This window comes from Etheostoma spectabile, chromosome 6, assembly GCF_008692095.1.
Source record: "Etheostoma spectabile isolate EspeVRDwgs_2016 chromosome 6, UIUC_Espe_1.0, whole genome shotgun sequence".
Taxonomy (NCBI): Eukaryota; Metazoa; Chordata; class Actinopteri; order Perciformes; family Percidae; genus Etheostoma; species Etheostoma spectabile.
In genome coordinates, this window is record NC_045738.1 from 14101541 (window position 1) to 14116688 (window position 15148).

Consider the following 15148-nt stretch of genomic DNA (forward strand, 5'->3'; position numbering starts at 1 on the left):
CATCTAAAGCAGGTGTTCAGTCATAAACAGATCTCCAATTCTGAATTTCTTACACTGACATTACTTTAAAATGCATTCTTCAACTCTTTCCTGACAGTGATTAGCCCTGACAAGACTAGCACTATAGTATTATTATAGTAAGACCATTAAATAATTATAAGCAGAGTGCTGCTCTAACCCCGGAATATAAAGTATTTATACCATCCCACCAAAGACAGACAAGGCAGGAGATTAGCTTATGTAAAGCCACAGCCAATTCCATGATGCAAGTCTTTCAAGGCATCACTTAAATGTAACAAGGAACAAGTAAAATACAGATTAGGAAGTCCTTAATTTGCCCCTTTTACTACTACAACTAGTCATACTACTGGTGATGGTTGATTGATTAGTCATTCTTGGTCAGAATCTCTTTCAAGCCAATTTTGTAAATAGAGCCCGACCGATAAAGAATTTTTTAGGCCGATACCAATACAAATATTTATTTAAAAATCTGATATATACATGTATATCTTTTTTTAAATCCAGAAACGTGTTACAAACAGATTTCCCTAACATTAGTTATTTGTAGTAATTTATGAGTTCTCACTAAAATGATAATACTTTGTTTTATTGTCACAACAGCATAGAGGAACATCAACATATATCAAAGTTCTGATAAATAAAATGTATAAAAATACAAACTTAAGATATGAAACTTAAAGTCCTTTGAATAAAATCACATTAACAAAAACAATTCAGCCAATGTATCGGTCGTGCTAGAATTGTTAACACAAGCTTTGGCAAGATCCCATCTTATATCCAGTTCTGAGTGAGCGTATTACATCAGTTCCCCATCTGGCATGGTCCGGGGATCACCCAATTAGACTGACCCACACGCTATGAAGTGTGCCAAACTCATTTTACTGCTGTCAGACAAACAGTTGGATTAGACACGGCATTACTGAATGTACGAGTATGATAGTTCAAAGAAATCTGTGTCTTGTGAGGATATACTATACATCATATTTACGCTCATGTTACGACAACATTTATGTAAATGTACTGTTCTTAAATAGCTTTTCTAGTCTCAACGACTACTCTAGGCGCTTTTACATAGCACAGAAACCATTCTACATTAACTGTGGCCGAGGCTGCCATAAAAGGTGCCACCTGCTCATCAGTGAAACACTCCCTCACTCGCAACTTGGGGTACAGTGCCCAAGGACACTACGACATGGGACTGCAGGGCCAAGGATCAAACACCAACCTTCCACTCTACCACTGAGCCACAGCCGCAGCTTTGATAATCCTAAATGAAACGGAGGCCAAGCTAGCAAGAACAATGTTTTTACTAATTTCTTTAACTCTAAGGTAAAAAAGAACTGAGACTGGATGGTTAACTTTCGAATGAGCATTTCTTTCTATCACTAAGTAGTACCATGCTGACAACACACATTGTGAGACGACCATGGCTAAAAAGAAGAAAATAACTGAGCAAAAGTTGTAAACAAATATATCACTATTCCGTTCTGTATCTAAACAAGTAATTAACATAGGTTCCTAATTCAGAACATTTTAAAGTGTGTGATTTTGAGTTTGGCATTATAACGTTGTTTAGAAGAAAATTTGCAGCAAAGATAAATCTTGCTGCTAGTGTCTCTAAAACCTCCAATTTCTTCAGTAAGATGGTAATCATAGTAGGTTTGCGGCATGTGGTTCAAACGTGTTATCTTTAAATACAAGATTCCAAGGAGTTCTGTGGTGTCTGCAGATGGAACATGTGGATGAACAAAGTTCAAATGTAGGGCGCGCTTCATCTTCCTTCATTTGAACTGTGATTAAAACCCTATTGCTTCACAATCAATAATACCATTTTTATTTACAAATACATGATTTCTTATTGATCAATCTATGCCTACAGGATTTTTGTGAAAGACACATTGATGATGTCCAGACACAGAAAAGGTTGCAATTAGTTGAAATGCCTATGATAAAGAAAATTAAACAACCATGATTTTAAAACAAGGAAAACCATGGGGATTAAATGAATGAAAACGCTGTAGAGCTGGGCAATATGACCAAAACTCAATATTGTAACTTTTTATGTGGTCTTTACCTTTATAATGATAAAATAAAAATAATTTCTTCCATAAGGGCTCCCTGATAACGATAAGTCGATTTCTTATAAAATGATGGACTGAAGTAGCGAGGGTGTTACATCATGTAACTTGTTTTTGTGGGATGATTCTTGGAGCCAAATGGGAAGAGCTTTTAACTAATATCAACATTAGCAAGGTTAATTTATGACTATGTCTGTATATTGGTACGTTTTTGGTTTATTGCCCGACCCTAGTTAAAGCTATTTGAGACATCCAAATGACAGAATGATTGAAATAGGTTACCACCACCACCACCACCACCACATACACATAGGTGAGTGGCTTACCTTGTAACATGCTGAGCTCTTCTGCAGGAGGAAAGGAGTGAGAGAGAAGACAGAGGCAACTGTCAGTCATGCAAAGCAGTGCACGATCAGCGTGTAGCCAAGTGACAAAGTGGCAGCCGTGTGTTAAACAGAAAATAAGGACTTGGGCCAGGAGATGCAATATCAATGGACACTAAATAAGTACTGCCATCTAAATTTCTATGACACCCAAGTAGAAGGCACTGAGGAAATTTTGTCCCAATTGATCAAACTACATTAAGTCAAGTTTGAATGCAATGTAAAAGGTGTCTGTGCTTTGATGATTCAGTACTGTTGTAAACAGATTTTACATAACAGCAAGTCAACATGTATTCATAACACTGCAAAAAGCACTTTTTTTTTGCCAATGCGATGAATATCTTAATCTCATTCAAATTGTATACACATACATTTTAGTGCAGAAGTGAGCTCAGGTGCTAATGTGTCAAACAAACATATAATAAGCAAACATTTTTGACATATTTTTCAGCATGCACGTAGAAAATGAAAGCTGGCTCGTCTTTGGTAAAATGGTGGCTCGGCTTTTGCTGATTTTAGTCACTTTGGTGCAGAAGCCCAAACTACCGTTTTATCCTCTCTGTGCTACATGTGCATGCCATCTGCAGCCTGGAGCCATCCTAGTAGCAACACAAATGCAAATGTAAAACAACAACCTCTTCCACCCCAACACTAGGGGGAGCTCCCTTCCTATGTAATGGACTTGTCTTCCCACGCCTTGTTTCCACTTACCAATATATTTGGCCTTCTCCTCTCTGCGCTCCTTGGCAAGCTTCTGCCTCTCCTCAGACTTCATGATGTCTGAAATAATAAGGGGGAAAGGAGGAAGATAGGGAGAGGATGTGTAAGTGAGAGGTGCCATATTGTTATATTGTTCCTTGTAGGTCAAAACAAACATAATATCATGCGATCTGCAACACAACCTGAGAGAAACTATAACATCTAAGACTTTGTGGCCTTGTATCTGAGATTCCTGACATACTTCCATATACATGAGCAATTAAAAAGCTTTAACTAAGAACTCAATTCAAGCTTGTTAGTCATCCTCACCTTAATTGGAATCATTCCTTAAGGACGGCTTGTGTTATGTTTAAATAAGTCAGTAAATGTCCACAGCGCTACATATCCAATAATGGGTAAAAAGAGCATAGTGTACATCTTGTTTATTGAGTATATCTAATAGTATTTTGTTAACAAAGCACTAAAGTCACCAGTAGTATCTTAAGTTTAAAGTTCTCTAAATGTGCTGTTATTTGTACAATAATGTTTTGTAGCATTGACCATAGCAGTTACCTTCCCAAACTCCCTCATCACAAAACTGACCTGAGGCAACAATGATGCACCTGCCCTCTGATAAAATATAAATATACTGTATGTTTTGTTCACTGCTGCAAAGTCAGCATGACAGAGGCTTTTGACTTTTAAATATCACCACAAGGAAATGCACGCAACAAGACAATGACAGGAAACTGGCAAGGTCAACATTTCACTACTGATGCTCAAAGGCTGAAGCTGATGTGTGCTATATTTTCTGGATCAAGAAAAAAATCTTCATGGAATCTTCTCCAAATAAAAGATGGAGCATGCGGCAGACTCGCTAAATCTCCTATGTGGATGTGGGTGGATGTTTGACTTTGATATATTATGACTACAGGGGGCAGTTACATATATGTCACTGAACACTGAACTGAGCCATTTTAAGAATTCAAACTACATCTTTTTGTGATTAAAGCTGGTTCTAAAATATTGTCATTGTGACTTTCCATAGGCACTTTTTTTAAAGATAATGTTCTGTGCATTGCAAGCCCTTTTTATAGGACAGCTGAAGAAATAAAAGGGGAGAGCATGGCAAAATGATATGATATGAGGACCTCTATATGTGGGCGTGCGCTCTACCCAGTGAGCTACCCAGGCGCCAAAAAATGTATCTGCAACTATTTTGATAATCAATTAATTTAATTAATTCATAACTGGTTACAGCTTTTCAACAGTAACATTCTAGACCAGACCAAATTAATAGATTAATAGAAAAAAACATGGGATGGATTTATAATCAATCTAATCTTTAGTTGCAGCAAGATAAGTCATATTTTCACATTACTGAGTAATAATTTATTTTATAACACAAAATTGCAGCTAGACAATAATAATCCTAAAATTCTGACTGCAATCTTGCAGCATGTCTGTTTCCCCATACACGTATAGTATATCTTAGAACCTATTCTAACTCATGTGAAACCATATGTTCATTTGTAGTGGGGCTGGGTTAACAAATTGGATTTCTGATTCAAAATGATCTTCATTTGAATGATTCATTATCAAATCATAAAATCCTGAGATTGATCATTTAAGAGTCTACGTTTTAAAGCTATAGTGAACAAAATGGGTATCATATGAAGCTAGATGATTGAAGGAATCCATGTTGTCCGATATATGGCTCCAAAGTTAGGCTATATGTTTGCAGGGCCATGGCCATTTTCACAGATGTATGGCTTTAGGTGTCTTTCTCTGCATCACACCCTCTGCACTAAAGAAACTTTGTAACTGCTTTGGGGTCAGTTCTTAACACCACCATTCATATTTTTATTAATGCACTGGGTTAGAGGGTTCCTAGCATTAATTCTCTGAGAAGCTCTTTTATATCCAAGCAAAATTTGTATTGTAACTTAAATATATTCCTAATCGAATCGATATAGAATCTAATCAAATCGAATCAGGGCCTTGTGTATACAAATCAAATCGATCCTGGAAATCAGTGCCGATACCCAGCCCTATTTTTTTTTCCCTGTGTACTACCACAAATACCGCAACCACCACTGGAAAACACTGACACAGGCTGTAGTCTTGATCTTTCTTGAGTCTGATCATCCCTCTCAACCTCACATACAGATGTTCAACATCAAACCGAAAGGAACTCGTCCTGCAGCAATGTCTAATATGAGGAGGCATGAATCACAAACATGAAAACAATCTGCCATGCAGCCTTCCCTAAGAACTGACCTACTTTGATATTTATAGGACTATGGCCCATGTTTACGGTGCCGGTTGGTGTGATGTGCTCCTGTTTGCAACTTACCACCATGTTAATCATAACGTCACATGGACAAAGCTTTCGAGACAAAAGACGGACTGGCCCAGAAAATACTGTGAGGTGCAGTGTTTTGGGATCCAGACTGTGCACATACTCAGAATTTTAGCTGGGTGTTATTCTGTTGGCCTCTAAATTGGAGTACAGAAGGAGCAGTGCAGGGTATACTGCAGAGTGTTACACGCAACCTATATTGTGCAAATTCAATAGACACCGAAGAAACAAGAACTAATGTGTTTACAGATTTCTTTAACTTTCTGCTTAGGCAAAAACTCAACACACTCAAACAGTGTGACGAAATACAACAGGAGCAGACCATTACCAGAAGCAGCAGCTCCCAACTGAACTAAAAGCCTCACCATTTCATTTTACTAATTAAGGGGCCACCGAGTGCTTTTCATCTTTATACCCCTCTGGGTGGTGCAAAACCTCACAAGTAATGAGCTTTACAGAATCAGCGTAAAACGAACTTGGAAGAAGAAAAGGGAAATGTGAATCATATTTGGAATCAGCAGACTAAGGACTTAACTGCAGCTTTCTCTAAAATAGACCAGACTTGGAAAATAAACAGAATATCATAAAAGTCTTAATATAACGGACATGGCTAAGGTCATAACAAAATATCCAAACTGGAAGTATTGTTGTAGTTTTGGGAGAAGTTTGGGGCTTTGGGGGGGGTTTATTCCCGCCAACACACGCTAAGGGAATAAAGACCACGACCACAATGAATGGATTAATGGATAAAGAATAAAGGTCAGAGAGAAAAGAGGCTTACACTCCAAAAACCATCAAACATGTTCCTCAAAGTTTGCATGTGCTGATAACTAGTGGCTGCAATGACTTTAAGTGGTGGCATTGTGGAAGTGGCTAGGGTGCAACTGCCAGGTCGAAGTAAATGCCCTCATTTTCATTATGGATCAGTGCATGGCAGTGATTGGCATTAGCCATCAACTTATCAAGAAAGCTCATTTGCCCATACTTTACTGTGATTTTTTTTCATTACAGCTCTAATTTTACCCAAAATCTTTGAGCCCACCACTGAGCTGTCCTCACATAGAAGCTTCTGTTCCATGCTTGTTCCAACAACTGCAGCAGCTCTATTGGATTTAGTTCCCCGTCTGAAAGCATGTGGTCACAATTGATCAGATACTAAAGCATTACCTTGCCTCAACAGAGCTGACCTAACTCCAGAAGATTGTAGATGTAATTATAAGAGCACTGTGTAACGTCTGGGCAAATTTAGCTTCCATTATAAGTTTAACCTTTAAGCAACTGAACTCTATAGTAACATAGTAATATAGTAAGTAACATGAGTACTTTACAAGACAAGTTTCTAATTACCTTTACCACTTTTCAACCTGGGGACAGGGGATGCAGGTGAGCCAGGTGATCCAGGGATGATGTCAGATTTTGTGGGGGTAGTCAATCTCCGTTCTGTTTCTTTCTTAGCTGGAGACTCCATTCTCTCGGTGGTGTCTGTCTTTGGGGGGCTACTCTCCCCCTCCGGGTCAGGCCTTGTAGGATTTGGGTTCAGAGCTGATTGGGCAGCTGGTTGAAGAGAAAGACACAGTAAAACAATGAGTGAGTGAAGTAAAGTAGGACAAGCACAGAGATGGAACTAACCAGTCGGTCTTCATTCCTTTCACTACCGGGCCTAAGAAGTAGCTTAGTGTAGATCACGTTCTCGTTCACGTCCTCAAGAGCTGCATGTTTCAAGTGTGAGGGGGTGGAGTACATGTTTTTTGGTGTTTTTTTGTTTTGTTTTTTTTTGGGGGGGGGGGAATTTCAATTTGATAACTCACATGTCAACACTGTAACAAGATAATGAAAAAGAACCTCCAAAAAAATCTAAACACTTTTGTTTCTGTACAATGTTTCTTTCAGTCGTTTCTTTCAGCAACATTGTCTGATGCAGAGATTACACCATTTGCTCAGAAGCACAAGATAATAGGTCTTAAGTCTTCTCCTCAAATTCAATGCCTAATACCATTTTCTACTCAGCGCAACTGATTTATCAACAGTACAGCCTGAGCAAACAGCCTGACTACCTGGTAGAACAAAAACACAGTAGTTGCTTTTTGGCATCCTGATATTTCTACTGAGGTGGAATGAATTGCTTAGGAAAACAGAATAAGAGTGATCATCTTCCAAGAAGTAGTCAAACTTCGTTTTGCCCATGAGTCATCTGTACTCTGAGATTTTAAAAGGTTTTTTTTATTAAAAAAAAAAGAATAGCTGGGCCAATTTTTGGGACAGCAGCTTCAATCACAGCATGATGACTCACATTTGGCATGCTGCTGAACTTAAATCTCCTACTCAAACATTAGTTTGCCCAGGCTTTGACAGCCAAACAAAGACCCTCATGGGAGGGACTCTTGGCTTTGTCCACTCAGCACTGTACCCCTGTGCTCCCTGTGGAACCATGCTGGAGCACAGATCCTTCTGCATAGTCTCTGAAGGTAAACACTGGGGCAACATGCAGTAAATTATTCTGACTTTGGCTAAGAACAACACAGACAGTAGGGGGCTGTCACAATGGCACAGTGAATGCACTGAAGATTTATAAATGCTGTGCCATTCAACAGTTTGGGTAGAAGAGCACCAATGAGCAGCAAGACCAATGCCTTGCAACGTAAAAGAGAAATGATTATAGCTTTCTATAGAGTATGCAACTGTACAGTGTGCCTATTAAGCCATAAACGTCTCTTTCGAAAATGAGCTGTAAAACGTTTTTTTTAAACATACTGCTCCCTTGTGTGTAAAACTCTGATTATTATTACACCTACGAAAGCTGGACAAAGGTCTGCATGAATAGCTGAGCCCAAATGACCTCTCACTACTGCAACAACTATGCTTAGTAGCATTCAGTGAGATATCAGGCCTCACGGCAAAGATTGTCTGTGCTCAGCTCGGCACATGAAAAAGCTATATTAGGGCTGCATAATTAATCAGATTTTAATCACGATCACGATTTTGGCTTCCCACGGTCAAAATTGCATCATTGAGTCTGATCATGTGCCAGTCAGAGTTGTTCCCTGCACTGCGCAGCTTAGTTAGTTAGTCACAGAGGATAGAGTAACGTGAGGAAAATTCCACAACAGGTAGCAGTCGGTTATACGTTGGTCACAAGGGTTACCAGTTTACTAGTAAACGCAACATTTTGTCCCATCTGTGTTGTTTTTCAGAGAACAGCAGTGACCAATGCTAGTTTGTGTCTGTTAGCCCACCGGGCTCTAGGGTGCGACTAACATTTTTTCCAGGTTGCACCGGTGAACCTAATGTCCTCAAATTTGCTGCCTCTCCACAAATGAATCAACATTGTTTATATCAATATAGTTTATTTTGCGTTAAATTACCCATTTCTTCTGTAAAGCCGTGCCTGTGTTTGGACTCTCATCTTACTCTCCGTGTAGCCCCACCCCCATTCACTCACACATGACTCCCAGCAACATGGAGAGACACAGCAGCGACAGCGCCGGTCCACACTTCTGACATTTGTCCACATTTTTAATTGTTATTAACACAGCTGTATATTGTTGTATATTGGCATATTTGCATCAGTGTTTCTGCTGGTAACTCTGCCATTGCGGCGGCCACGGCGAAAAACACAGAAGACGTTATTGAATGCAACTAACTTCAGTTCCTAGAATAATAGTGTGTGAGACGGAGCCTGCTGGACCTGGGTGAGAGATGTGACAGTTTTATTATATATAATATATATATATATATATATACTATTATATATTATATATATATATATATATATATATATATACTATATATAATATATTATATATATATCCTCGTAGGCTATTTATTTCAGATAATTTTCATGTACATGTGTTGCAGCTGTATGTACAACATACAACTTAAACATAAGAGGAATATAGCACAATATGGATGTGAAAGCAGTTATGAATAGCCTATGTAACAATAACATTTGTTTTGGTTAAAATCAAAAAATACTTAATTATCATATCATTGTTATATTAATAGATTGTTATCTCAATATTCATCAAAATAATCGTGTTGATCATTTTAGCCATAATCGTGCAGTCCTAAAAGCTATGTCATCAGTCTTGGAAATGGAGGCAGTTACGGATGACCATGAGTTGGATGAAGCCCATCGGCCAGAGAGAACGGCAGTATGAGTCTATGAACGAGTTCAGCTGTGATACAAGACATTGTATTTCCCCCTTGCCTAAGCATGCCACTATTAAATAAGTATTTTTCTGCCAGTGATGTGCACTGACAGAGAGGGGCCATTGTTGTGGTCGCTTCATAGCAACAGGACAGTGGCCAAAACACTGCAATGACAAGGGGAATGGTAGTAAAATAAAAGAAGAAAAGGTGCAATTTTGTAACAAAATCCAACTTTGTGGGGGAAAAGACAGAGCAGGAGCCAAACATAGTATTTAGAGATTAAAAATTCAATTGAAATAGTTTACCATAAAAAATAAAAATAAAATCCAATGCCATATAACAACTAAACTCAGTAAAACTGCCAGCTCTTGGCTTTCCTTCCCCATTCACCCATGTTACTGTATTGAGGCTAAATCCTGTTAATAAGTTTGTGATTTAATATGCATTTATCAACTAAATCCCTACAACATTTTGCTGCTACAGGCATACCATTGCGACTGCTCATGCGATGTATCATACAACCCTTGTCTCTGAATTTATCATCTTACAGATCCCTGAGGGCAGATATGACAACTAGGCTACCAAAGGTGATTGGAGCAAGTGCAGTTCTGACAGAGAGGTATTGTGCTGTTTGTTGCCTCACATCCTGTGAAAGTTCCCCATACACCTGAGAACTGGAGCCACAAAAAAATGGCTGGCTGACAGCAACGTTGGCCGCTGGTCAGACAATCACTGTGATCTATACTGTCAATGATGCTGGAGGCACTGACAATGAATACTAATGAAACCTGAAGCTCTCTGGAGGGAAACGGGATGGGAGACGAGGGAGAGGACTGTTGCTGCGTAGCAAGGGACTGAAACAAGTGCTGATTGATGCAGCACTCTGGCTGCCAGAACTGGAGAACAGAGTGTACGATAGAAGACATAAGTTAATGGGGGAAAAAATTGCAGAATGTAAGAAAGGGGTTTTGTTGCAACTAACAACTTTTTACATTATTGAATAACATGCTGAAGGTTATTTGATTAGTTCATTGTTTAGTCCTTAAATTGAAAAAATGTAAAATGCCCATTATAAGTTTTCAGACTCCAAGTGACTTCTTCAAACTGCTTTATATCCAACGTATAGTCCAACAGTAAAAGAAGTCTAATCTACTACGATATAAAAAGCTGAAAGTTATCACCTTTTAGATGCTGGAGCCTTAGAATATTTGGCATTCTTCTCCAAAGAAGTCCGCTAAGTGTAATGGCTCCCAATCAGGGACGTTTGCCTGTCCTGGGCTGACATAGTGGTTGGTACATCTATATTTAAAAATGGTCTACACAGTGACCTCTTATGGCAAACAAGATCGGGACATAATCATGCGGGGCTTTGAGGAGAATGCTTCAGTAATATTTGCACAGATGTACTGAATGCAACTACAAAATTTGTTCAGCAAACCATGAACTCTGTTCAGCTATTGTCACAGTCATAAGAAATATGCCAAGACAATAAAATTTACCAAGTTTTTACGCAACAGGGCGGTCTCATGTGGTGTGTTTAAGTGTGGAATCATTGCAGAAAGGTGAATATCAGCCTAATTCTATTACTATATTTATACAACCGATACAACATAGGGGGGCTCTATCACTAGAACACTTGCACACACCATAATTATTCTCCAGCCTCCCAGCGGCACTGAGCCCAGGGGACAACTCCAGCCAAAAGCCATTAGACCAGCCTCTTGTGACATCATGTACATTATTGATAATCATCAATGCTCACCAACTTCCTCTGAGACACTTGAGTCTCCATCAAGCCTGAACATGGAAAAACACTTTGGTGGAGCTTATTGTTGGGAAAAAAAGTGTGTGTGGGGGGGGGGGGGTGAGGGGGGGGGGGGGGGGGGGAGATCCTCAGGACAAGCAATTGGTCATCGTTTCAAAAGCTTGATAACATGTCAGGCATGTTGAAGGTTTTGATGTGCACCACCAGGATGTGGGGCTGTGGTGGCTCAGGTAAACAGCTGTGGTTCAGATAAACTACTATTTGCATTAATAGCATACTCTCTTACTAATCTTGTGGTAGTAAGTAAATCAATCCCTAGAACACCTAAAAGCAGTGATGTCATCATGGCATGGTTGCTTTGTTTTATTCTCCAACAGCTATAAGTAGTGAGGCCAAACGAAGCTTCATGAACCAGTGTCTTTATTTTCGAGCCCACTAGATGGCGCTCTTGGTTTTAAGAAAAGGCCTAAGGCATTCTAATTCACTATGTTCTCAACCAATTCTGGAACAGAGAGGCCATCTAGTGGGCTCAGAAAATAAAGACACTGGTTCATGAAGCTTCATTCGACATCACTAGCTATAAGACCCTTAAGTGGGTCGGAGGCGGCTCAGGAATCTTCAGCATGCTGTGTGTGACCATTGGTTGGCCACCACACCGTCCCCTTGCACCACTGCTCAGTTGGCCCCATAACGTCTCCCTATGGAGCTTCTCTACCTGCAGGTGTCAAACAAAGCCTGAGGCACCCAGCTGAGCAATTTACACGCAAAAGTGATACAATGGAATAAGATATATCTGTTAAAGTCAGCAGAAACAGTCAAGGAACCCCTGCTGAAGTGGGTGTATGCATGCATGCAGGAGCACAGTGTGGGAGCAGAACGGCAGGTTGAGAAGCAGCAGGTAATTTGCACAGATTCAGTGCCACTTCCCAGTATGAAGCCATTTCAAATGTTGATTTTAGAAAAATGCAGCACAGGCTCTGCGAAGCTCATTGTACATTCACTCCCAAAGTGCAAGCACAAAAGGGATTTAGTACTTTGCAGTTTGGCTGATGACATTATGAGTAAAAGAGTCACGTTAAAAACTGGGACAACAACTGGTAATTCTGCCACACAAAATGTGATTTAGCAGAAATCCAATTTCACAGCATATTATTTTGTTAGAGCAGGTTATAAATACCCACACTGCTGCCCCAGTGCGATTTAAATAGACGTAGTCACCTCCAAAGCTGAAGGCCACAAGCGCTTTTCCAGTTCGATTATTTTAATAACAACAGAGTATGAATATTTATGTCCAGGTAATAGGAATTCCATTTAAAAAAAAAAACATAAGAAAGCAGAGGAGGTGGAGCAGAGGTCCTTGGAACAGCATGTGCCCACGCTATAATGGAAGCCTTTTCTCTCCACATAGCTATAGGGCTATAGTATTAGGAGCTGTACTAAGCACAGGGTTCAGACAATATACCACACTGCTATTTTTTCAACCTGTTCATCAACCTTACAAGGGAACCCGTGAATTAGGGTAAGAAAACCTTGTTTCTGCCACAGCACATCAAAACACATGACTCACTGTATGACAGAATCAGCAAACTATGACAGCACATTCTTAGCACAGTGTTTGCTCATTAACAGCTTAGGGAGGATACTTTCAGTTGAGACAAGCTGTAAAAAGCAATATCATTGTGAAACTGCTCAATACAAAAACAAGCAGACATTTCCAGTGCACAGTAAATACAAAGAAGTAAGCTTTAAAAAGGATCTTACATGATAGTGATCAGTCATAATGAATACATCTACAGCTCAAAACTGCTGCTTATTCCAAATGCAACATCCAGAGCACTGCCAACGTCTCGCCAAGATACTGAGTAGAGTATATAGGGCAAGACATGGAATATTTATGAAGCTAAGAGCTTCACTCTTAAGCACAACCTTCTCAGTATCCTGCCAAACAAGAAGGGACTAGAGGTGAACGCACTCAGACCACCAACCAAGGTATTTAATACAATGATACAGAAATGTTGCATAATCTAAATAAGTCTAAATTTACAATGGTAAACAAGGTGGATGTGCAACACATTCTCATGAAAAATGGAAATGAGGCAAACAAAAGGCGAGGAAGCAGGATTGAGATCTAGAGTGTGAAATCAAAAGACTGGATAGGGAAAGGGCGGCAACCCGTAAAAAGAAAAGAGGAACTCGGGAAACACACAGACAATGGATCTGCATCTCATTTGGGAAGGGCCAGGGGACTAATGAACTACCTCATCGCTTACCCCCCTAACCCGTCGCCCCTTCACCCTGTTGTGTCCCTCCTGCACCGAATAGGGTGATGTAAGAGGGCAAGGGGGCCCAGACACACAGGAAGCGCAGTGTAAACAACAAGCACTGACTTCATGCCAAACCAGGCCCTGCCTGTGTGTTTAGAGACCAAAGTTTTCATTCAATGTGCTTACAACTGAGGACTACAATTTTAAAGGGGAAGTGAGATAAACATCACTAAATTCTGCACACAAACTGCAGTTGAATACCACCTGGCTTCTTTTAACTAGGGCTGCAATTCATGAACCTTTGATTGTTGATAATTCTAATGGTTATATTTGAATTAAAACTTTTAGTGTAAAAAAAAATGTTTTTAACAAAATGTCAGTGATATGAAAAAGCTGGAAATCCATACATTTGAGAGGCTGGGACCAAATAAGTTTTGGTCTTTTGTCTGAATAACAACTTTAACGTTAAACTTTGACTGATGAACCCAAACATCAGGCTACATCTGATGTCTTATAATGTCAAAAGTGGTTCTGCATACCAATCAACAGAGTTAGAGACACTTACAAAGACTGCATTCCTTCACTGCATGCCGATTGGCCAGTGAATACTGATGTCTCTGTCAGTGACTGCACCAGCTTTCATCCCATCACCTGGCCCAGGCTGAGAATAATGCCTTGCATTTAGCTGCTGAGGTTCTCTCCTGCACCGGCGTATGTGCCGAAGCCACCGCGCTGATGAAAGGCTCCGCTTATATGACATCGCATCAGCTCCCTAGGGACCCTGCATCTGCTGCTGCCACCAACAGGCTCCAACATAAAGGGATAAGTAACCTAGACAGTCTGACCAGTGGTGGGGAAAGAGTGTCAAAAACCACCAAACTCAGGCCTTTCTCAATGACATCAGAGGATGAGGAGGGATGTCTGGCCGTGCCGCAAAAGCTGCCATTCATGACTGAAGGCAGTGTATCGGCATTCCAGTCAGTCGCTCCTGGCAACAGGCTCTATGTTTCTTTTGGGGGTTGGGAATTGACAGAGTGATCTAATTCTGAATGGCGGGGTTTTCTGGTCCCCTGTCACCGTCAAGGGCCAATTTTAGTCCAAATAGGACTATATATTATGTATGTATATATAAACCATTTAATCTTTTGCAATTTAGCTTGCCCGTCAAATATGCCAAAATGATCCTTCTCTGCACCCCTGGGATACATCAGTAGATGCAGGTAATATAACTGTTGACGTGTTGAAAGAGCTGTGCCTCCGTGTGTGTGTCCCTGTCTGAGGTTGCTCACAGAGCCATTGTTTGTCGTTTTGTTCCAATACGGTTATTTCTATAAACACTACCTAAAGCAAAAATCTGGCCCAGGCAGTAATCTTGTGCCTGTTCAACATACAATTACACCCAACAGTTAGCATTAACTGGATTTTTG

At 40.0% G+C, this 15148-nt stretch overlaps 1 protein-coding gene across 11 annotated transcripts in view; it reads right to left on the bottom strand.

Moving 5' to 3' along the window:
- Positions 1 to 15148, bottom strand: part of map7d1a (MAP7 domain containing 1a) — a 59205-nt gene that overhangs the window by 36933 nt on the left and 7124 nt on the right. For 6 of the 11 annotated variants that reach the window (XR_004332262.1, XM_032517432.1, XM_032517430.1 and 3 more), the window contains exons 2-4: positions 6891 to 7097; positions 3194 to 3262; positions 2426 to 2446 (exon numbers count right to left, since the gene is read on the bottom strand). Coding sequence is in view for 10 of the 11 variants with exons in the window: in XM_032517432.1 (XP_032373323.1) it covers positions 2426 to 2446; positions 3194 to 3262; positions 6891 to 7097 (297 nt within the window). In the remaining variant the exon portion in view is untranslated. The remainder of the gene's footprint in view (positions 1 to 2425; positions 2447 to 3193; positions 3263 to 6890; positions 7098 to 15148) is intronic. The other 5 variants (XM_032517433.1, XM_032517437.1, XM_032517434.1 and 2 more) reach the window with 3 other exon arrangements.